General features: G+C 40.2%; 1 protein-coding gene across 4 annotated transcripts in view; it reads left to right on the forward strand.

The window, feature by feature from the left end:
- The window catches only part of ARHGEF28 (Rho guanine nucleotide exchange factor 28), a 126,037-nt gene extending 104,276 nt beyond the window's left edge, over window positions 1–21,761 (forward strand). For all 4 annotated transcript variants that reach the window (XM_042875316.1, XM_042875318.1, XM_042875317.1 and 1 more), the window contains 5 exons: window positions 359–397; window positions 480–527; window positions 2,260–2,739; window positions 4,425–4,725; window positions 18,806–21,761. In XM_042875316.1, the coding sequence (XP_042731250.1) occupies window positions 359–397; window positions 480–527; window positions 2,260–2,739; window positions 4,425–4,725; window positions 18,806–18,966 (1,029 nt within the window). In that variant the 3' untranslated portion in view covers window positions 18,967–21,761. The remainder of the gene's footprint in view (window positions 1–358; window positions 398–479; window positions 528–2,259; window positions 2,740–4,424; window positions 4,726–18,805) is intronic.
- Window positions 21,762–23,311: the final 1,550 nt, after the last annotated feature.

Consider the following 23,311-nt stretch of genomic DNA (forward strand, 5'->3'; position numbering starts at 1 on the left):
CAATATACAGAAGTCTGGTTACTGTATTTCAAAATTGTCAAGTAAACAAAGAGAGAATGGAAATGTCTTTTTTTTGGTGTAGCTTTAGTCACAAGAGGATTTAAATTGTGGATGAAATATTTTTGTTTTTACAGTTGTGCTTAGGATCTCTAGTGATTTGCACGGAAACTCCAGTGTTGATGAATTATTAGTCTTCTTAGGTTATTGCTTCTGTCTTTTTTCACCTACTCACGAAAAGGTTTGACTCAGCACTGCATATAGCAGTGTGGATGTCTCCACTAGTAAAACAAAAAAATTCCTAGATGATACAATTGCAAAGTAAATAACTAGTTTTTAAAGCAACATGTATTTATTTTAGGGAGGAAGTATGAGTTTCCCAGGATCTACAGGGACAGAGGTGAGTTTATTTAAACCCCAGACAGAGTGTAGTTAGTTAAGAGTGAACAAAACTTTGAAAATCCTTCTCTTTTGTTTTCTAGATTGTACAAGCAATCCAGAATCTAACTCGTCTCTTGTACAGCATACAGGTGACTACTTCACAATCAACTTTGTAGAGTAATTGGTTTTAGTAATTTACTTCTTAAGGCTTGTTTTCATCTTGCACTACTTTTAGTTGTTATGTTATCTCTACTGACTGTTGTACAAGATGTCTTACCATATATTTTTGCTCTATGTCAGTGATTTGTTCCTTTAAGAACTGAATAATGCTTGCTTGGAGATCACTTTCCTCCCTGAGAGGAAGTATGTACAGTCCAAACATCTAGGGAAGGAGTAAAATGATAGCTCATATTGAACTGATGTCATTTCATGTACAGATTTTGAAATTTAGATATAGATACAGATGTAAGTATTTTGTTTAGAATATTATCCTGGTGACTTCTAAACCACACCTAGGCCACTTATGTGACCAACCAACCTTCATAGATATTTCAACATCAAGTCATTATTGTTTTATTCTGTAGAGCCTTAGTCAGAAGTGTTTGGCTCTTTCTGACAAGTTAGAACATTTTAACTTATTTTTCCTTTGGTGCAATTTTGAATATCAATTTTAAAATGTTTATTTTTCAATATGTTTAACTTTTAAACCTTGATATTAGCATACTTCCTAGCAATCCCAGAAACTTGTGGATTAGAAATTAAGTGGAAGCAAATCAAAAGCAAAAAAAACAAAAAACAAAAAACAAAAAAACTTGTAAATCAGGAAGAGTTTTGTAAAAATTGAAAAATAGATGGCTTAATACTGGTGGCAATGAAGTAGGCTCAGAATTATGCCTTATGGTTTTGACTATGAAAAGTTGTGTATGCTGGCAGTGTAGGTGCAGAGAATCAAGCAGAGAATCCTATCGTTGCTCTGTTCACAAAGCAGTGATCTAGTACTAGCAGACCTATTACTGAGGAAGAGCCAAGAAAAGTGGGAACTGCACATTGTGTAAAGCTAGAGTGGATGGCTTGGGGCAGTGGTGCTGAGAGAATTCTCTGGGAGCATCTGCTTCCCATGTCAGTTCTCAAAGACCAACTGTGCACTAAGTGCATTAGTAAGCCTAGGCTTTTCTTGCTTTTCTTTTAGATACCAGCAGTTTTATTTCATTTTTATAGTGGATACTGTCACAATCTTCAGTGCAAGCCATGTCACAGCATCCTTGTGAAGGATGACACATAGTGCTCTTGGTTGTGAAAAAAGCTACTGAAACTTTGAACCAAAACCATGACTACACTGCCAATTTCTGCAGCAAAGGTCAGGTGCATGTAAGGAGTAAGACGACCTGGCTGTCTTGGAAGATGTTTGTAGAACTGTTGTTAGTAGGACTAAACTGCTGCAGGTTTACAAGGGGACCCTTATGCCTTGTGTGAGCTGCACAGGAAGCGGTGCACTTTTCTCTGTATGCACCAAATCTGTCTTAGGAATACTTTGCTGAGTGTTGCATTCCCTAGGCCAATGCTTTAATGCCCTCTTTAACCATGAAAGATTGTTTTTCCTGTGTCTTAACATCATCTGACAGAACAGGACCCCAACTGTAACTGAGGCATGCAGCTGTAGCCTAAACATTATATATTATAACACCAGCTGCAAATCAGAAGCCTTATTAAATGTGCGTGAAATGTTTGCATGCTTTTAGAAACATGCCTTGGAATAGGCATGAACACAGAGTTCTCTGCATGAGGGTGAAACATTTTTATGTAATGTTTTTAAACAAAAATACAGAAATGAGCGGATGCTAATATTTAAACATTTGTGTTTGGTTTCATTGTGGTGTCTAGGCAGCATTAGCTATCCAGGACAGCCACAGAGAGCTCCATAGGTTACTCCTGCAAGAGAATGAGAAGACCAGTCGTAGCCATAGTTCTCGGATACCCCTCTTCCTGGAACCAGAAAAATACCGTAATTCAGAAAAACAAAGGGATGAGATGGCAAACATCAGCAAACTCCAGCAGCAGTTCCAACAAGAGCAGCAGCGCTGGCTGCGTGAATGCGAGCAGTGGCAGCAAGAGCAGGAGGTGAGGGCAGGCCTGTTGGAGCAGCGGGAGCGGGCCTGCAGCTGCCAGGAGGAGCTGCTGGAGAAGAGCCGCCAGGGCCTTGCACTGCAGGTGCAGGAGTTCCAACAGAGCCTGGAGAGGTTGCAGGAAGGACAGAAAGTGTTGGAGAAAAAAAGGGACAGTATCAAAGTGCAGAAGAAACTCCTCTGGCACTGGAAGCATGGTCTCCAGAGCAACCTGCTGCTGCCCACAGGGAGCCATGAGGTATGTTTTTCTCCACTGTAACTACATCCCTAGCTGCAGAGATGTAGAAATGTTCCCTGACAAATGGTGTGCCATGCCAGAGTGTCTGTTGGCTGATAGCACCATGAGGAAGTGTGTGGTTCAGGCATATCCCTAGGCTTGCTTTTGACTTTGGAGCCCCATGGGAGCCACAGTCAAACTGATGAGTGTTAAATTCAAGAGATGGAAGTTTGTGTTTTATTCTGCTTTACCAGAGTGTTTGCATCTTCTGGCAAGATGTATCATGCCTCTTGCTTTTTGTAGGAAATCATACTATTGTAAAGCCTAAGGCATGAAACACTTTTAGTGAAGGTTTTCAGATACTCTCCTTGCTCCTGAACAGCAGTGCTGTCCCCAGTGAGGAGCAGAAACTGTAGGAGTAGGAATAGCCTGGTTCTCATGAAGTCTTATCTATCAGACCTGGCATCAACTATATTGCTCCCCTGAAACAAGCAGCCCCTAAGGGAATTACCTTGATACGTGGCTCCAACCTGGACAGTGAAATTGCTTGGAGATGGTCATTGATAGGTGATGCAGTTTAAAGCAGCTCTGAGGCTGCTTAAGCATTTCATACTGAAAATAGTTCTTCTTGCAGTGTATGAAGGAAGCTCTTGCTCCAGTGTTTAGAGTCTTGTTTCCATTACTGTTCTCTAAAGCACCTGAAAATCAAAAGAAGTCACCTGGATTCAAAGCCTGCTCACTCAAGCAGCTTTTTTTTCTCTGAGGTTTTCATTTTCATGAGAAAAATAGTAGAACCTTGCTTCAGGTCATCACCTCCCTACTTCTTCAGCTGGCAGCTAACCCATCTCAGGCAGTGACCATTATGTGTCTAAGCTTGTGCCTGAATGAGAAGATGAAAAATTGGCCTCTGACCTCCTCCTTTTCATCCAGCTTTTGTGACTATGGTGTGAACATTACTTTTCTATGTATTGCTCACACAACTCAAACAATGAAGCACCATGGAGTAGTACAACATGTGATGAAACTTTGACTTATTTGTCCAAGCTTAAGAAGTGGATGATAAAATACACGCTGAACTTGCACATCAGCTTTATTCAATGGGACTTTTGAACTCTTCTGAGGAGGGAAAGTTGAAGGATGACAGCCAGATGCAGGGATAGCCAGGAATGTCACAGACAGAGGCGAAATAATGAAATTCTCATTGTCAAAGAGCCACAGGCTTAAAATCGTTCTTAATCTATTGTTTCATTTGTGACACTGTGTTATGTGTAAGACTATCTCATATGTGTTTTAATTTCAAATAAACTATGAGATCTGAATGCACTTCATGCCCTGGGCTTTTTTCTGTCCTGCATTTTCCAATACCTCAGCAGCAGAGCTGGAGCAGGGAGGCTGAGAGCCAGCCCATTATTTTTGCCATCTCTCTGAGCCAGTTACCTAGCTGATTTTGGATGGCCAAACATCATTACTGAGAATTGCTGTGTTTTGAGAGGGGCCAAGACAAAGTATACCCAATTACTGCTGTTTGTTCCTGAGTGCATGGGGAATTCAACATGTTTTGATATTAGCTTCTGGGAAACGAAATCACTATATGTTATGAATCCTCATTTCTGTCTGACAGTTAACTGAAGGTATCCTGGTATAAGGGTTCTTCTGGTGCTGGACAGAGATAAAAATACTGTTTTCTTTTTTTTTTTGTTCTGCAGATAATGGGACATGATCAGTTGGATAGCTTACGTGGTGAAAATGCGTTCTACTTAAATGAAGCTGTAGTACGCGTGTCTCTAAGTGGCCTCAACAGATCAGATTCTTCTCTTGTTTATGAAGATGTTGTGTATGGGCTGGGCATCTCAAACTTGGATATGGCAAGGACTTGTGAAAATCAGGTGGACCTCAGGGCTGATACTTCTTGTCAACCAGCGTTGACCAATGAACTGTGGAAACCGACTGGCCCTTACCAGCAGATGTCTTTCTCCTGCAAAAGCAACAAGGATGCTTTTAATAATGGTAATTAATACCATTTTTAATAGTATGGGCAGAAAGAATAGTCCCAGGAAGGAAAGCAGCTTGGCAGTAGTGAAAGTAATCAGTTTTGTTAAAAAAAGTTGCATGCCATTTTACATTCTTGCTGAGCGTAACTGAGAAAATCAGTAGAACAAAGCACAAATATAGACAGCTTTTGCTAAAAATGTATCCCTATTCTTTGTTGGCATAAAGCTATGCTATCCTAGCAGTGCATTGCACTGAAAATTCCCTGAATTCCCTGGACTTAAAACCATGTTAATGAGAAACCCTAGTCTGTTTCTCTCTCCTGTCACATTGAGTCTAGTTTTGATCTTATGTGGCCTTTTCATTCATTATGATGAAAGTTGTAGAAAAGGACGTAAAAAAGCCTTAGCATCTAGAAATCATTAAAGACAGTGGTATGCTTTTGGTGTGATAGCTGAAATGATCTGGTAGGTTTTTCCTGTACAACCAAGAGATTGAGGTGGCACATGGCAAATCAAGACTGTAGCTGACTTGCTGCCATCTTTCTGAGCTGGTAGCGTGGGATGACTTCTGTCCCCATGCAAGCTGCACACTAATGAGGTCACAGCAAAGATCAGTGGACAGCAGAACTAAGTAGGATCAGAAGTTAAAAACATACGCAGGTACAGTGGTTCTAATACTCTTAGGTCAAACACACTGGGAGGTCCTTGGTTAGAGAACTTGCTCCTTAGTACTTCTTGTAAAGAATTAAGCAGGCATCCACCACAGCCTTACTATAACATCATTCTTAGTATACAGATTGCCAGAAAAGCATTTTGTATTCAAAGCTGACTATTCTCATCACCACAATCAGCAAACAAAGCTGATTAGTAAAAGAGATGAGTATTTCTAAAAATGCTTAAATAATTAGTGTGGTGAAACTTGTTCCAGTTTCAATGAAGCTGTCCTTTTAGTAACAGGTTAGCTAAGCTAGTCCAAATTTGAAAGAGAACACGTATGTGGGTTTAAACCTCCCAAAAGTGGATTAGCTTGCACTGGCAAGTGTTCAAATGCAAGCTAACCAGGATGCTCTCTGCATTAAGCCCACATGAGAGTGTCTAGTTTAATTAAACTGGCTTGCATTGGTGTAATTGCACTGATTCTCAAATGAGCTGGTGGTGCTTCTCTGTGTAAAGATGCCCTTCTGGTAACTGGGCACCAGTGTAGTAGCCCCAGCAGCCTGGGGAGCAGTGCTGGCTACACACCTGCCTGAGAGGGAGGAGCAGCAGGCTAGCAGAAATCTCTCTGGCAAAGTCAGGTCTGTAAAACCTGCAGCTACTGCCTTTGCTGAGTCACAGAGCACTATTGGCAAAGCAGCACAGCAAATTCTTGTGGCATCTTGGTGGTGCAGGTTGTGTTGTGAAGCCCCCGGTGCGCCGCTAGAGCAGGAAAGAAGGGAACCTGCCCTGTAAGGGATCACATTCCACAGTCACATTTGTGACTTGGAGGATGACAAGTATGTCATGCAATGCATGAGTCTGCATGATTCGAGCTTGCTTCTGTCATGTATTTGGAGATGCCGTATGGGGAGCAGGGAATGAGAAGAATGCTGAGCTTCTTCCTGAATGACAGATGGCATCCGAAGCTCCAGCAAACTCTGTACATGGAATTGAAGTAAATCACTCATTTCTAAGCAATAGGAATCAAGCTGAATAGTGTAAACATTTCATACTAGGAAGCAGATTCCGTGTGATGCTTTTTGGCCATGCTTTTTCCCCAGAGAGTTTAGCAGAGTTTAAGAAGTGCTTGTGGCTTTTCTTCCTGACTCCTCTGCAGGATAAAGTCAGCTCTGATTGCTGTGAATGGAAACCAGTAAGGATACAATGAGGAAAAAAACAGAATTTTAAAGTTAGTTGAAATTTTCCTCATTCTCATGTCAATAAAATGTGACATTTTATTTTTCTGCATTTTTCATCCAGCTCTATGCATATCATATGTCATCTTTCCAAAATCAGTCCCAAATAAGGAGTTAAAATAGAATTAAAAAAAAATCAAACTGAGTATATCTTACTGAAAATAGCAGTGTATAGGTGACATACGTATCCAGATCTTGTATATAATAATTTTGTGCTCAGAACACCAATTTAATTTCTCGATTTTGATTGACTTCTGTAGAATTAGTAAGCATTGTATAAGAAGTCTGGTCTGCCAAAAAAATTGTAAATTATTTAATGAAAAACACCACCTGAACATCATGTTGAGGAGTTAATCGTGATGCATTCAACTGTATGTTAAATACTATGCTGTTTAAATGGAAATAACTACATTCCTCCAGTGCATAATTTTCCGCTCATATTTTCTAAGGTAAGACATGTGTCTTTCCATAGCTAGCATCATGATTATGTATGATTGCTTTATGTGTATGGGAGTGAACTTTACTGAAGACCTTGGGGCAAGTTCCCACAAAGCTGAAACTGGCACAAGTACACTCACGAGAAAAGGTGTGTCAGTCAACAGGAGGAAAATGTGATTGAAAGAAAAACGTGTTAATGCTTTACACTAATGGTTATGAAATTATCTGCATGAAAGAAGACAAGTACTTTGGCTAATTAGGAATTGGGGAAGTATAGGTTTTGTGTCAGATCAGACTGAGAATTGAATAAATTACATCTTGCATTTAATTGACATGTCAGGTTAACTAGCTGAAATCAGTGTCTAAACATTTACCTATGGACTCAGCTCTTTGATTTCAGGAATCAGTGCAATTTTAATTCTTTTAAGCTATGAAGTGAATGACATCATAGTAAATAATATTGCCTTTCTTTCATTTCTTCTTCTTCTTTTTTTAATTATTCAGATCTTGTATCTACAGGAATATAGCTGAAAAGCAGTAGGTCTGGAAAACTACCCAGAAACTTGATTATGGGAGTTTTTTTTTCCCAACATTTACAATTGTATTGTTTGAAAATCTGTGCATATATGCACACAAGAAAATGAAATAAGGTGACTGTAGAAAAAGAAACTGTTTACTGAAAAAAGCGTCTCCTAGTGTTGCAAAGTATTTAATTCTTAATAGAAAAAAAACAAAAACCTAAGCCAGTCCCAGAAACAGTGTGTAGTATCATCTTTGTCCTTTACAGGAAATCCCTTTCCTGTTCTTAAAGGTAGATTGTGCTAATTCTGATTGTCTGATTGGACCTGTTCTTAAAACGTTGGATGAGATTTATTTTCCATTGATCATATTTTAATTGAGGTTTAGAATGACACGTTATTTTTGGCTACCTAGACGTAGTCATAGCCTAATGATGTATAAAAGTATGTGAATGTGTTTGCAGCAGAGAAACTGAGAGTGGTGCTGCACAGACTTGGTTCTTTCCTTGTTGTCTCAGTTGACAGAAGTTGTATAATGTAAAGCTGATGGAAGTGTGATAAAAATCTCATGCAAGATGCTTTGTACTACAGTGTTAAAAGTCATCTGAAAACGTACAAGCTGTTTCCCCGTTGTTCCAAGTCAGCACAGGATTTTGGCAAGGGCTGGAGCACAGTAACTCAGGGCCTTATCCAAATAAGCATAGCAATTACTGCCAGCACTGGTGGTGGTTGGTGAGTTCCCGTGTTGAGGACATTGTTGAATAAGATGACTTTAGTCAGTGGGAACCTGTTAAATAATGACTTTTACAAAAAAAACATCATCCAACAACATACAGTTCTGTGTATGTGACCATTGTCAGTTAATTTCTGTGATTTTACTGCTATGTGAGCTCCTTTTGAATACATTTGATTCACTCATTCTCTGAACTAATTATACTCTACACAGTGCATGTTTTACTGGTCTCATGTTTCAACAGCATCCTTTGTAGCCAAAAGCATATCAGCCCTGTATTGCCTGTGGCATGGAAAGATGGGGTTTTTGCCTATTTTGATACTGTTTTTCCACGGTATTTCACAGCATTTGCATTGGTGGCTCTTTTTTATTTTTTGCTGTGCATAAAGAGTGAATTCCCCCAGTTCTTTAACCTGAGAAACAGAGGGAAACTCTTAAAAGCAGAGAGTGGCATGACTATGAATCTCTGGGGTTTTCAGAAAGCCTCCTGTGCAGATGTGGTGTTGATCTATTTTAAACTTTCTGTCTTTTAATTGAGTAAATGTAAATCTGGGAACATCCAATTAATTCTATATTAAGAAACTGCCTTTTGTATACAGCTTATTCTTTCTGCTGTTAACATGGGTGGCTGCATAGGTAAGCAGAGGACACAGCCCACTTTGTGCTCAACTTTATTATCAGAATAAAATGCAATGGAAATATGTAAGAATATGTAACTGAGTAACATCAGCACCCATATCTCCCAGGTTCTAAATCACCTTGATTTAACAGGAGGAAGACCTTAATGCTGCAAGTGATAATGAGAAATTTGTTTCCTCTTTGTACCACAGAATGCTGTTTCGTACTCTGCCATTAGATATCAGTATCTGTGGGATACTTGCTGGATCTGAATCACAGGGGAAGTATTTTATCCTCTTGGGAGTAACACTGCCATTTGTTTAAAGCAGATGGCAAAAGAGATTAAATCATGGCAATGTGATACTAAAGTGAAAAGTATGTCACTGTATGGCATTTGCAATTAGTGCATTTGAAGTAACGCTTTTCAGCTCTGCAGTATTAGGGTTTTGTACTTATGTTACTAGTTTTCTCATCTCCAAACACTTCCCATTTCTGAATGTAACCGCGGTAAGTGCAGTGGTATTGCGTAACCTTTTAATTAAGTCAGTTAATGATATTCTGTTTTTATTCTGTATGCTGATTTAAGTACAGATTTTCCTCTGTAATGCCTGTCAGATTTTATTCTTTTTAACATCTTCTTGCTTATAACTCATTCATCAGGAGGGAGGTTTAAAATAGTGCCATGTCTTCAAGGTAATGAAAATAGAGTGTGGAGGTTGTCCATCCTGTCTTTTGAGGTACCACTGGCATTGGTGTATATGTGTACTCAGGCATGCCTTGCCTGCAGAGTTCATAAACAGCAACAGAATGATGGCCAGATTTTTCACAGTTTGCTCCTAGTTGTGGTTCCAGCAATTTCAGCACAGTGTTTTTTGAAACCAGTGGAATTACTGGCATCAATGAGATTGGAATGGTTTGGACCCTCATCTCTTAGATCTATTCTTTACTTAAATAAGGTTGCTCCAGTGAATCTGGATTTCAAGAACTGTGAGGGGGAAAGGAGCAAGTTTTGAAGCAGAACATGTGGAGGGAGTCCTTTGCTGAGGACAGCTCTTTCTGTTTTGTAGTCAGGCAGGTGCCATTCAGGGCTGTACAACAGAACCTCTGCAGGGGAAAGGGTGATCTCTGAGGAAGAGCAGTCACAAAACAGTAGAGCCTTGCTAATTGATGTTTGATGTCAAGAAGGTACCCTGGGAGGTCCATGTTTTCAATAGATAATATGATCTGTGGGTGGAGGCCTGGTTAGGTGTCCTGCTTTAGTACATTAAAAATGTTTTGTATGTTTTTGTATTGCAGTTACAGCCTGAAGTAGATGCACAAGTATGAATAAATAATCCATCCTAATGGCTGTGAGAAGCTGTTTATAAATGATAAAATTTTGCAAGATAGTGAGTATGCAAACACACCCAGGAAAATCATGTAGCTGAATCACCAATTGTGTCTGGCTTATTTTGAAGAGGACAATCTCATTTTAATTATTTAGTATAGTGCTTTACATATTCCAGGAAATGGCCTGTAGCATGGTGTGTAAAAGTAATGAAGCCTTAGTAATATGAAACCTCCTTAGCAGCATCTGCTGTTAAATATTTATTGAGAAACTGGGGAAGATTGTCTGTCTGTCTTCTACTGGCATTCATCACAGGAGCACTCAGTTGCCTTCCACATAAATTACATTGGCATTGGCCAAATTGCTAGAGGAGATTTCACAGAGTATCTTGTTCTGCTTCCCCAGATGCTGCAGAAAATTCTCCTTTGGGTGCAAATTTTTGGTGGAGCAGTAGGGAGGGAGGGATCTAATGCTGCTATGAAAGGTGTTTTTAAATTTAATCTAATAGGAAGATCTCTGGCAGTAACCTGTTGAGATTCCTTGGTGTCTGTCCCTGGAAGTGTGATCTAGTGCTAGAACATGAATGCTATAAAAATAAATGCAATTTGGCTTAGGGTCTGTCATGCAAAAATCAAAGAAACCCACGTACCTTTAAAAGTTGTTGAATATATTCTTGGTTAAAGAATATATGACAGAGCAAGGATGAAAAGAAAGGTGCTTTTTTTCTTTTAATTGAGTTTGAGAATGACATGATAGTTGTTGCTGACAGCAAAAACTGCAGAGAGGCTGTCTCCCATGCAAAGGAGCTTGCCATTACAGCACAGCAGTAGGGTTGGAAATTTTAGCCTGAATCTCAAATTGAAGGAGGAAGGTATTTTTAAATGTAGCATCACTTTTTCCTACAATGGGGAAATAGCCTGATTAGTGCTGGAATGAGACCAGAGCAGAGCTGCAGCATGAAGTGAGGGGATGGGAAAGCACTGGAAGGAGCAGACCAAGGCAGCATCCCAGGATAATGCTGCAGGACTACAAAAAAACTTGTAGGAAAGACAATGTGGAAGGAGGTGGTGGTGAATTGAGATGTACAGGTGGAACCAGAGCTGTCCATTGCAGTGCTAAGCAGAAGCAGAAGAAAGGCAAGTGGACATGAGTATATTCTTTTTACTTGAGAAAAGCTCTCTGCTGGAGAAATGAAAGCACATGCTTATTTGACAATTGTGCTTTACTCTAGCTTTAATGTAAGGTCTTCCCTTTAGCTTTTATGCACTGTTGTTGCAGCAGTTAGATGTTCACAGGGTGCTGAGCGAACAATTGAAGATGGCATTGATTTCAAAATGTTTGATCACGCCCTGAAACTTCCCGTGCTTACAATGCAGAACTTTTAGAACGTGCATCTGTTCAATTTTTCCTCTTTTTTTTTTTTTATTAATTGACTGCAAGAAACAAATGTCAGTGTGTATACTTCCTGCTAACTCAATTAAGAACAGATAAAAGTGGCTGAATTGAATTGCGCTTAAAAATTAGCGAACATTTCCCTGACTTTTGAGCTCAGTGGAGACCAAGTATCTCTGTGACCATCTGTTATGAGGCTTCTGTCAGATGCTCGCTCATAGCAATGCCTGTATTTTTTCTGTATTAATCACTAAGTAGGAGCCTCTATTAGAGGGTACAGATAGCATGTAATTGATTTGAAACAAATGCTTTGCCTTATTTTTGCTTTTGCAGCAACTCTCTATATTGGCTTAGTATTCTCACACCACTTACTCAGAATTTTTACATTGTCAGCCTTAAAGAGTAAAAAAAAAAAAAAAAGTAAAAAAAAGATGGAGCTGGCTTGTTGTCAGGAAACTTTTATATAAAGCCAAGGTGATTAGGTGGAGGCTTCAGTGTTTTATAACGACCTCTCCCTCCAGCTTCTGTTACGAAGCAGTGCCCTCCTGTTACTTCAGGAAAATGTTACCGAATTTGAGAGCACAGTTTCTTTGTATTGCACCTGAGAAAGTGGCCAAAAGCGAGAGTCAAAACCGTGTTTTCCAAGGTCTTTGATTTAATGCTTATTTCAAAGCAAACTTGAAGTTTTTTTGTTTTTTTTTTTAAGGCAAAACACAACACCATAAAATATGAAGTGAGGTTAATCAGCACAGTAATGCCTGTCAGTGGTAACAGAGAGCTCAACAGAATAGTTTTGATGTGCAAATGTCCCATCTTGCTTCAAAGGGAGTGAATTCCTGTGCCAGAGATGCTGTTTTTCTCAGTGCTAATGCTGTGTCTTTGGGAGGAAAGGAGAAGCTTCATAGCAATGTGTTACTCGTGGGGTGCAAACTGGTGTGGGCTGGCAAGGAAAGCATGGGAATTTGCTGGCTGGTGGAAGAGAGGTGAGCTGGTTTCATCTGCTGTCAAACTGTTTCTGTCTGTAACTTTCTCTAACAATTCTCCAGCAAGTATTCAAGTTGGAGCTTTTACCTTCCTGGCTGCAGATTGTAGCTTCAGCTGCTGGTCATGTGTCTTCTGCAGATCATGGGGTCATGCAGATCAAGAGGAGATCACTGCAGATCACCCGGTATGTCTGCATGACGATCTTGAAGGAGGAGGCTCTAGGTGTTTACCTGTTGCAATCATTTTTGTCATCAGTTGGATGGATGTCTGCCTCTGCAGAGGTGCAAACTGTGGCCATGTCAGCATAGCAGCGGCTCTGTGCAGGCAGCTGGTGCCATTCCTTGTGATCCTCTGTAGGAAGGGTGTTCTTAGGGTTTTATGGTTATTCTCTCTTGATCACTTGAGTGCAGCTGTGTTTAATGAGCTGGAAAAGAAGTAGATCAATAAAACATGTGTTCATTGTTAGCAAAATACCTGTTGGACCATGTGTGTGTCAGTAATTGACCAACTAATGCTTCAAAGCTTAGCACAAAGACAGTTTAATAGGGAATTCATACCTAAATAAATTAAGATTAAGCAGAAGCAGACAGCTGGCAGGCAGTGTGCTCTGCCAAGGTGGGACTGTGAGCATTTAATGTACAAACAAGTTACAATTTCAAGTCAGACCTATTTTTAAGTCTCTCTTATTGATGTGCATTAAAGAAATAGCATGCCTAGAATGGTTTAGAAGCTGTGTGCTTTAAATCCAACACAGCTAATAACATAGCTGTGTATGGAGGTTAAAACTTAAGTAATTTTGACCTATGGCATGATATGAACTTGATGTTAGAGAAGTTATCACTAATAGTGCCTGAGACTGAGATGCTTTTAAATGTTTTCTTTGATATAACCTTGTTTTGAGCAGTTATAAGAGAAGAGAGCTGAATTGTCACGTGCCCCAAAACCTGGGGCTATAGGACAAGCATCAGAGAAAACCAGAAAAGCAAATGCCATTGTTTTACCGCACCAAGAGCTAAACAAAGAACAAGAACACACGGAATAATGACTTCTCTTGTAATATCAAAAATCCAAGGAATCGACATGAAGAAGAGTTACAGTTCAGACCTTTATCATCAGAGGCTTTGGATTCTTTTTGTTCTCTGTCTCCTAACAAAATAATGCACCAAAAGGTGATGAGACTAATTAAACTAGAATCCAGTAAAGCCTAATTGGTCATCTACCTTTTGTGAAAAGACCTCTGATTCATGAAGGTGCTTGTTTGCCTGAGAAATGCAGTTACTGCTTTTTCCTGTTAGGATTGGTTACAAGTAAATAGAGGCATTAACATTCTCGGATTGATTTCCTGCCTTACTTATTCAGTTGAGGAATGAATTAGGCTCCTCTTTCCATGGTAACTTCAAGGTCAGAATATTTTCCCGGTGTTTGCTGAGAGCTGGAGTCTTGGTCACACCGTGGTGAAGGGGTGAGATGTCCCTGCAGGTTAGATGTTGCCGCATGTTGTTCAGCGGGAAATTCATCACAAATCCGTCACACTAAAAAAGTAATCAAAACCGATCACAGTGTTGTTTGCTGGGAGGAAAGGGAAGGAGGCTGAGACGCTTAGAGTTCCCTGGAAAATCGGCTCTTGCAAAGGAATCAGGGTGGAATCCTCTGGGAGCATTCTTACAAAGGGCTGCCCTATTGTTGCTGAAGGACACTTCCAGAGGAGCTTACAGGAGCTAGCCTGCCATTTGCTGTTGAACAGTGATGGCAAATAGGAGTCTGTTTCCCGTGAATTCCGTTGAATATTCCAATCCTGGTGGAGTTAGCACTGTTTTTTAGGTGTCTGCCTGTGCTTTGCATTATGCATGAGTGCCCGAGGGAGTGGGGGATTAAATACAGCAGCTCTGCCATTTCATATAGCTCTGGCCTTAAGTTGATGTGTCAGCTGTCAGTCCAGATGAACTTGGTATAAAAACTGGTCATTAGAAAGAAATGGTAAAACCAAGACGTAACTCTATTCTGTTTTTTGTGGGTTTTTTTTCTTCTTTATCCACAGATGAATAATTGATTTAAAAATCTTTAACATGTTGCTCAAAGTGGCACATCTCTTTCTTTGTATAATGACAGTTTGTTTTCTAAAGAGAGCCAACATATGACACAGGTTTCTGAAGGTCATAACAAATTCACTCAGTGCATTTACTGTTTATGCAATATAGTCCATGTGATGAGTTCCCTTTTCTCTTCCCCTTTTTCCCTTTCTTTTTTTTTTCCCTCTTTTTTTTTTTTTTCCCTTTGTTCTCTTTTGAAATGCACTGAGCCTCCAACCTGTGCTGACCTTAGAACTGACTCAGTTTGGGCCAGAGACTTTCTCAGATCCTTTGCAATGTTACTTATCCTGTGATGCTGAAAAATTGGGGTCAGAGCTGGAAGAGAAAGGGCTTTCTATTTAAAACACAGACACTTTAGCAGGGATTGCTGCCTGAAGTATTTTCTAGCACCTTGTTAACATCATCCCATCCTCCCTGTAACATTCACTGTGGGCACTCCAGGCTTACCTGCAGAGCTCTTGTCCTCCAAGGCGGAGAGGTGAAGGAGAAAATCTGTGGCATTTATTTGATGTGGAAATGCTTACATCCTGTGACAACAGACAGAAGGTGAGAATCAGTGTGACTAATAAGGTGTTTACTTGGCTTCCCACCACCAGTCTCTGACCCTGTGTTTGTTTTGGTTTGTATTGATCTCAGCTTTGTGCAAATTACTATTGATCTCAGCTTTGTGCAAATTCCATTGCTTTGTCTTTCACCTCTAAGTGGTTTGTGCTATGCCAGTCATCCTGTCTTTTGGTGTTACAGGAAGGGTAGGATAAGGCAGTTAGCAAGTAGAATGCCACATTTCTCATTTCCTGGATCATGTTTTAAGCCAGGAGCTTTTGGTTCTCTGCATCGGAGACCAGGCCCTGATCTGAGAACTCAGGTCCTCCCTGGAAATAATGTGAAAGCTGCCTCACAGGCTTGTGTTGTTATTTTTGTTGTCTAAAAATATACTTTATGGTCATAAAGTCTTTTTTGCAGTTGCCTGGTACCTGGCCTCATTGAGCTGGAGCTATGCAAAAAAAAAAAAAAAAAAAAAAAAAAAAAGAAGTGAAGAGGAGGCTCATCAAAGGCAGATGGTCCTTACTGGCCCAGCTCTAAATCCACTCCAAGCCATGGCTGCCCATCACAGCACTGCAGAGAGGCCGGGCTTTGGTTCCCCAGTGCCACTCTGACTGCCAGCACAGAGTTTCTGGGCAGTCCCTTACCACCAGCAGCCCCTTCACCTGTGGCTTATCACTGACAAGCCATTCTCTCTGCTTGCATGACAAACTCCATTGCCTCCTGCCAGGCAGCCTGCAGTGTGGCACCCATAGCAGGATGAGGCTTCAGCCTGGGGATGCTGTTCCTTGGTGAGGAAGAGCCTGGTGCATCTGAAACTGTTCCCTTCCCTCGTTTGCTGGAAAAGCAGATCCTTTCCACCTCACCAAAGTGTGTATCAACCGTGATGGTGTCTGGGCTGTCATTCCCTGGATCACGGAGTCACAGCATCATGGACATACTCCCCTCCAGAATATCTGGAGGGGAATCTCAGAAAGTCTGACAAGCTCAGTGCCATGACCACTGTCCTGGAGAGCCTGTTCCAGGGCAGTGTTCCACCCAGCCACCTTCTGGTGAAGAACATTTTCCTGATATCCAATCTGAAACTCTCCTGTTGTTCAGGTTCTTAGAATGCAAGGGCTTAAAAATAATAAGAGAATAGAAAAGCAACTAAACTGCCAATAAATCACTTATTCCAACAGTGACTGCATGTGATTTGTTTTTCCAGAACATTGTCAGCTTTCATTGCTTAGCTCTGCCGTTTAGCATTGTACCAGTTCATGAGAAATGGCTTGGAAACAGCTACTGCTTTAATTGGTGAAGCAATTACTGTTTAGTTTTGATGGTAGAAAATAAACTGTGTGTAAGGTGTTTCTCTTTTCTTTTCTAGGTTTCTTCAAATTTGTAATTAGGCTTCTCCAATTATGTACTTCATAAACTTTGGAAGAAGATCTTTCACATAAATGCTTACTGCCTGATATTTTTATGCATGTAACTTTGTTAAGATGAACAGACTCACAGGACTTGAAAGGAATATTAATGTGGGCAAAATTACCTTCAGTACAAGCGTTCAGAGATTGAGAACCTTTCACTCTTTTTACTAAATAAATAAAACTGAAGCATCCAGCTTGCATAAAGACAAGCAGGTGTTAGGATATTTCTGGTTTCTGGAATCTGAGTCAGCAAATTGTAATCTTTTTCTAATATGGCTATTAAAAAAAAGTGCAGATGTCAACTAACAAAGCTAAGCTGTTTGAGTAAGGGAGTCCAGTCCTCCTGTATTACATTCTGCAAATCCAGAGTAGTGCACCTGCAATCAAAACTTACTGTGGATTTTCACAGAGACTAAAACTCGATCACTTAAATCCAGTGTAAAACAATAAAAGGAGGGGAATTTAGGCTGCATTTTCTTGCATTCTGTTGTCACCCTGGTACTGACCAACCACTGATGATATATAAATACCTTGGCCCTGGCACCTGCCCTGCAATCTCAGCAGCAGGTACTGCCTACGTACCGCTTGCACTGGAGTGAAGTACTGGAGGCTGTTTGCTCCCAGGTTATCAGAGTGGAGAACATACTGAAGGCAGTGCAGCAGTACAGTTTGTTCTCATACACTGTCCCACAGCTGACTTGCACTGCTCCGCATTCCCAGTGGTAGTGAGCAGCCTGAGTTTAGTTAGCCAGCAAACTTATGTTTCCATGAATTTAATAAACGAGACTGATGAAAGCTGCATGCATCTTGGGAGAGCCAGCTGTGGGCAGGTATCATTGTAAATCACGATCATTTAGAGTGACAGTGAGTAAGAAAAACAATTATCTTCTTTATAAGAGATCTCCTTTGCACACAAGAGAGAAGGGATGAGGACAGAGGTGGGCACAGAATGTCTTTTTAGCTTCTGCATGAGTGACAGAAGGCTCAAAGGACCCAATGCTGGGCTTGCTTGCTTCTGATGTTACCTGTGATGGCTGTTGCATGGATGCTGCTTCCTCCTGTGGAGTTGTTTTTCCAAAGCCCTTAATCCTATGTAGTAGCAGAGGTTGGTTGGGTTGGTCCTGTATTAATGAGAATGGGCCAAGTATTGCAGTTTGTCTGTCACAGGCTTTTCTCATACCAAATATGATGGTATATGCTCCCTTCTCATGCATCTTGTTCATATGGGAAATGTTGATTTGTAGAAACAAAGTTGTAGAAGAACTAACTTCTATAATGTAGTTCCTGATGTCCTGAAATGGCACTGAGAGAGAATTCAACCATGTGGGTGTTTTTTGTCGTTGTTGTTTATTTACTTGTTAGTTAGTTAGTTAGTTTGTTTTTTCAGTAACTTACAGATGATTGCAAAAGCCTTCAGAGCTCTGCAGGAAAAAAAAAAAAAAAAAAGCCTGATTCTCTGCATTTGTAGGAGAAAATTGGGAAGATAACGAATGAAAGGTCCTATAAAATAATTTCGTAGTGCTTGGGTAGAAGTACTATTTTCACAGCTAAAGAACTGAGACAAGAATAGAGTAAGTAGTTTGCTCAAAGAAATAAAGATAAAATTGGTGGAAGAAACTGACTAGTTACGTATCTGTTACAGACTGCAAGTGCAAGTCAAGCAGTCTCTTAACTGGACTTTGCTAACTTTCACATCCATAAGAAAATAGTCTTGCAAATATAATTCTATGTAATGATGGAAACTATATTAGTTTAAAAGCTGGATTATCTTACTAATAAGGGTACTGATTATCTACGATATGTTTCCCTCCAGCCCAACTCTGACAGTCTGTATACATTTTCACTAGTGTGCTTCTGGTTGGCAAAGTAAGGATGTAAATGTCTTTTGTTGTAAAAATAGTGAGACCGATTCAAGCTCTTTCATGACAATGGAAAGACTTGGACAGATTTCAGTAGTTTTGGGCATGCTATTTCTCACCAGTCTTTCATATAATTAAATAGTACAGGAGTGTTTTTCCTTCTGGACAGATGTGACTTTCTTGGAGATGGTGCTTTAGCACATCGCTAATCAAAAAGTCAAAATTTGCTCTTAGTGGTTGCATGGGCATAAAAGATGTGTTGTCACATGTCCTCCTCTTGTTTCTTACAGATTTAAATGCGTCACAGATCCAAGGTCCCCAGGCAGACAGTCCAAACCATGGATCCATTCAGCCGCCACGAGTGGAAGCGCTGCTGCTGAACCACCAGCCTGAGAGCCTGCAGGATGCAGAAAGTGGAGATGGAGGGGAGGAAAACATTGTTTACCTCTGATGGCTCACTGTCTAATTTCAATAGCACTTTGGAAATATAATTGTGTTTGGTTTTCTAAATATTTGTAGTTACTCTCTGTATGACCAAGTGGCTTTAAGGATAGTATTTAATACCCAATGCAAGATTTTCCCAATGATAAATATAACAATTAAATTATTTTGGAGCCTTTTTTATGATCTTAATTTATGATGTGATTTCAAATGCTTTGCAAGAAGCAGTGGGTAGCAAGGGAGATGTAGCATTTTGGAATTACAAAGATGCCACCAAGGGCGATGAATGTGACTGTTCCATTTCTCTGGAGACTTCTATTGGAAAGGGCAAACAAAGAGAGATGAGCCTACTGTTTGGGAATTCAGGGTATGGATCAGTAGCCTTCTAACTATAGAGTTACTATGTGAAAAGACAGCAACTAGTGAGTTATAACTATAATCTCTTCTGAAATGCGCTATGTATCCTTAATTATTGGGCTGTTTTTCTTATCCCTTGGCTCTGCAACTGCTTAGAAGGGGATGTTTTTTATGGTATCAGTGTAATTGCTAGTAAGTGTTTGTTCATGTCCCAGAGCTTATCACCGTTTCGGTACTATTGCCAAGCTCTGTGCAGAGATGCTGTTATGTCAGTTTGTTATTGTGTTATAACTTATTTCAGTATGTGCATTAAAATTTAGCGGATGAAACTCCACTGTTCAAAGGAAGAAATAGGGGATAAATAGAATCATAGAATCATGTAATCATAGAATCATAGAACTGTAGAATCATAGAATCATAGAATGATGTGGGTTGGAACTTACAAGCCACATACTTCCAACCCTCTTGCCATGGGCCGGGCGGTCTTGCACTAGATCAGGTTGCCCAGGGCCCCGTCTAACCTGCTTCCAGAGAAAGGGCATCCACAGCTTCTCTGGGCAAAATAGTAGGCTTTCAGTTTAACTGATCCCATTGGAAACTGCTGCTTTCCCGTGTGGGAGCCAGCTAGCTTCTTGTGTTCAGGTTCATGGGATCATCAGCATTAGGTAGCAAGAAACGGGGCCTGTTTTATACCTTCTTGTCTTTCAGAAATGTCTGTATAGTTTCACTGAATTTAATAAATGCTCCACGCCTTTCTGCAAAACTGTAACTCTGTTGCAGTGCTGGGTCTTCCAAAGAAATTTGAAAACAGGAGGAAAAATTTAAATCCCCTTGTCCACTTCCTGTGTTGGTGCAGTGCTGCCAAAACTGCATTCCAGGCACCTCCGCTGGTAAAACCAGGAGCAGGCATGTCCTGCAGCAACATGGAAGGAGCACAGCTGTGCTGCTCTGGGTTAGCTCCTGGCTTTTGGCACAGGGGAGTGCAGGGTTGTTTGTATAGATTTGAAGGCTTTCTGCAAAGCTTTGCATTGTGCAAGATCTGCAAGGAGCACAAGCTTGGATAGCAGATGTTTGTCAGCAAGGGTTTCTTGTTCGTGGAGGCTTCTTTTCCAAGGCTGTTGTGCTGTTTGAGAACATCAAAAGCAGTGCTTTCTTTGTCGTTTCTCCCTGTGCTGTCAGAATAGTGGTTGGTTGATGTCTTGGGCTAACAGTGGAGCAACCGACATTTCCTGTGAATAGATCTTGGTTCCCAGATGCTGTTAACTGGTGTGCCAGTCTCACTGTGGAAAGATTGGGCCTGCAAGTGTATTTTTCAGTTTCAGTTTCCAGCCTTCAAGGCTCCTACTCACCTGCACTGCTTTGGTATCTATGTATGAGAAACAAAACAAAACAGCAAAGCACCATTGTAGAATTTCAGAAGGTGCTTTATGTGCTTTCTGTTTCACAGCTAGACTAAAATTAGAAGGGAAATACAGCCTCTTGTTAGAGATCTTGCAGACCACAGCCTCGCTTCACTGATCATCAGTGGAGATAGGGCTGCTGGACAGCTTTTTTAGCTTTTGCTAAATTTGTGAACAGGCATCTCAGTTCCTGGGATACAGCATGTCTTGGGATAAGCACATTGCCCCGCTGGGAATTTGGGAAAAATTAAAAAGTTTCCTCCACAGTTGCTCATTCTGCTTTTTATTATGCCTCTACTGCAACATCTGGTGCTGGTTGCTGTCAAATCCAAGCTGCTGGATGGATAACTGCTGTCCCAAACCAGTGTGGGAATTGCCTTGTAAGTGGCAAGGAAAGAGAGAGAGAAAGAGAGGATTCTGCTTCTCTCATCAGTTTTAACTGGGGGGCTGGGAGTTCAAAAGCCACTGACCGGGACTTCAGCTGTTGTGCAAATTTCTCAAGTCCCCTAATATCAGACAGCATCTTATTTTGCTCACCTGTGTTTACAGTAAAACTTAAGGCACTTGGGGAAGGCAAAGGAAACAGGTGGCTTCTAGATTTAGGTATTTTAATTGTATAAGATGTTTAAACTACAGATCAGTATGGTCTCGGCAGGTGTTCTTTATAACAAGATGTATTATGAACCCCTGAACTCTGTCCATTATTCAGGCATTTGTTAATACATTGCAGAATTTAAATGAAGCCCCAGTGAGACTCGATCATTTTAGGGGGTTGCACTTTCAGTCACTGTCAGTCATGTATTAATGATTCCTACTCTTTTTCTAAATAGAAATATATATTCAGAAGTACTTTCTACGCCTCAGCTTCTTTATTCTCCTTTGAAATGGGTATATTCACATGGCCTGTTGTATTTTTTTCTAACTCTTACTGCATATTGTGCTTGCTTTTTTGATATGCTTGTCAAGACATCTTGACTGTGAAAGCTCAAAATTGAATTTAGTCATTTATTTTTGTGTTGAAATTAAAGAAACAAGTGCTTTACTGCAAATCTCCACTACACTGGGCTTTCTCTTTGTTCCTTTTGTTTTTATTAATGCTATTCCATCCTTAACAAAGAGGGCTTTCTTCACTATATGCCTAGACTTTGTCCCGCACTTTCTCCTTGACATTGCTGGATACTAGTAGTGCTGCCATATTTCATAGCTTTAGAAGATTTTAACTGAAGTTCACAACAAACCTTTCTTCGTCAATTTTTGTAAGATGGTAAACAAAAGGTCTCAAGCTTACAGCGAGCTGAATCAACAGCTTTAGATTTGTGCACTCAGTTACTTACAAGATGAGGCCAGAATAGAGCAAGTGCTTGGATGTTGTTTAGAGCGTTAGGGTAAACTCAGCTGCAGTTTTAGAGACTTTTCACTAAGCCAGTCCATGCACAGATGTGATTTTCAAATGTCCAAAATAAATACAGATTAGGCTCTCAGCAAAACTCCTCGAAGATTATTTATACAGATGAATTCTAAAAAAAAATCTCTTAATGTTTGCAACATTAATCATTTTGCTCACTGTGACCTGTTGGCTGCATTGGTTTGTATGCTGTCCATAAAAAAAACTAGCAAAATGTTTCACTGCATCTCAGTTAAGTTGATGCAAATTCTGTAGTAACGTGCTGTACTGTTATTAAAACCATGTTTGTGGAGTTGTCCGTTCAGAGAATAATCACGAGGCTGTGCTGTGATCAGTATCTTTCCTGGAAATGCCAGTGATTGAATTCTGAATGCAGGCGAAAGTTGCTGATGAAGCAGTTCTCCGTATGCATTTGATAACAAATGGGGAAATAACATGACTTCTCAGATACCTTCTAATTAATACTCTGTTTGAAAAGAATTGCAGCCCCAAATCCTTCCAGACAAGAGTCAATGTTCCTGTTTTATGTATGAGGTAGAAATGGCATAGGTTATGGGGCATCAGCATACTGTAACAGGTTGGATGTCTGCTCTTTCTGTTACTGAATTGCAGCCCTCAAGACTTTCTTGCCAAAGTAATTGGTTGTGTTTGTTTTTTTTCCCTGTCAAAGACCTGAATGTGGAAGCACTACAGAAGAAGCTGTGAATATTCTTAGCAATCTTAGTCATGACAACTAAATGTTAGCCTTCAGCAAGGTTTTCATGTTTCACTTTCTGCCCTGTTCTGAGTTGCAACTACAAGGATGGCTCAAATTCAGTGTCTTGAATGATTGCACAAAGGCTTCCTTTAGTAGGCTGGTATGAAACTAGACCATTTCATTTCTTCAATTTAAATGAAAAATCTCACAACATATCCTTGCTAGCAGTTACCTAAGTAATTATCATTAATACTGTCCATTGTTCTGCAAAAATGCATCATAAAATAGGCAGCTTGGCTTTTTGTATCAGGAGATTACCAGAAACTAAGAGGATCACGGAGGAACTTGAACATATTCTGTAGGCCACAGCAGTGAAATTCTCCGTACTGTCATTGGGAATGTCAAAATTTTTCACAGACATTTAAAGCAGTGTTGATGGCAGCTCAAGCCAAGTCAGTAGCTGTCTCCAGAATTCCCCAGGAACATTTCTTATCAT

This window comes from Lagopus leucura, unplaced genomic scaffold (genome assembly GCF_019238085.1).
Source record: "Lagopus leucura isolate 7727_CA_CO unplaced genomic scaffold, USGS_WTPT01 Super-Scaffold_100014, whole genome shotgun sequence".
NCBI lineage: Eukaryota > Metazoa > Chordata > Aves > Galliformes > Phasianidae > Lagopus > Lagopus leucura.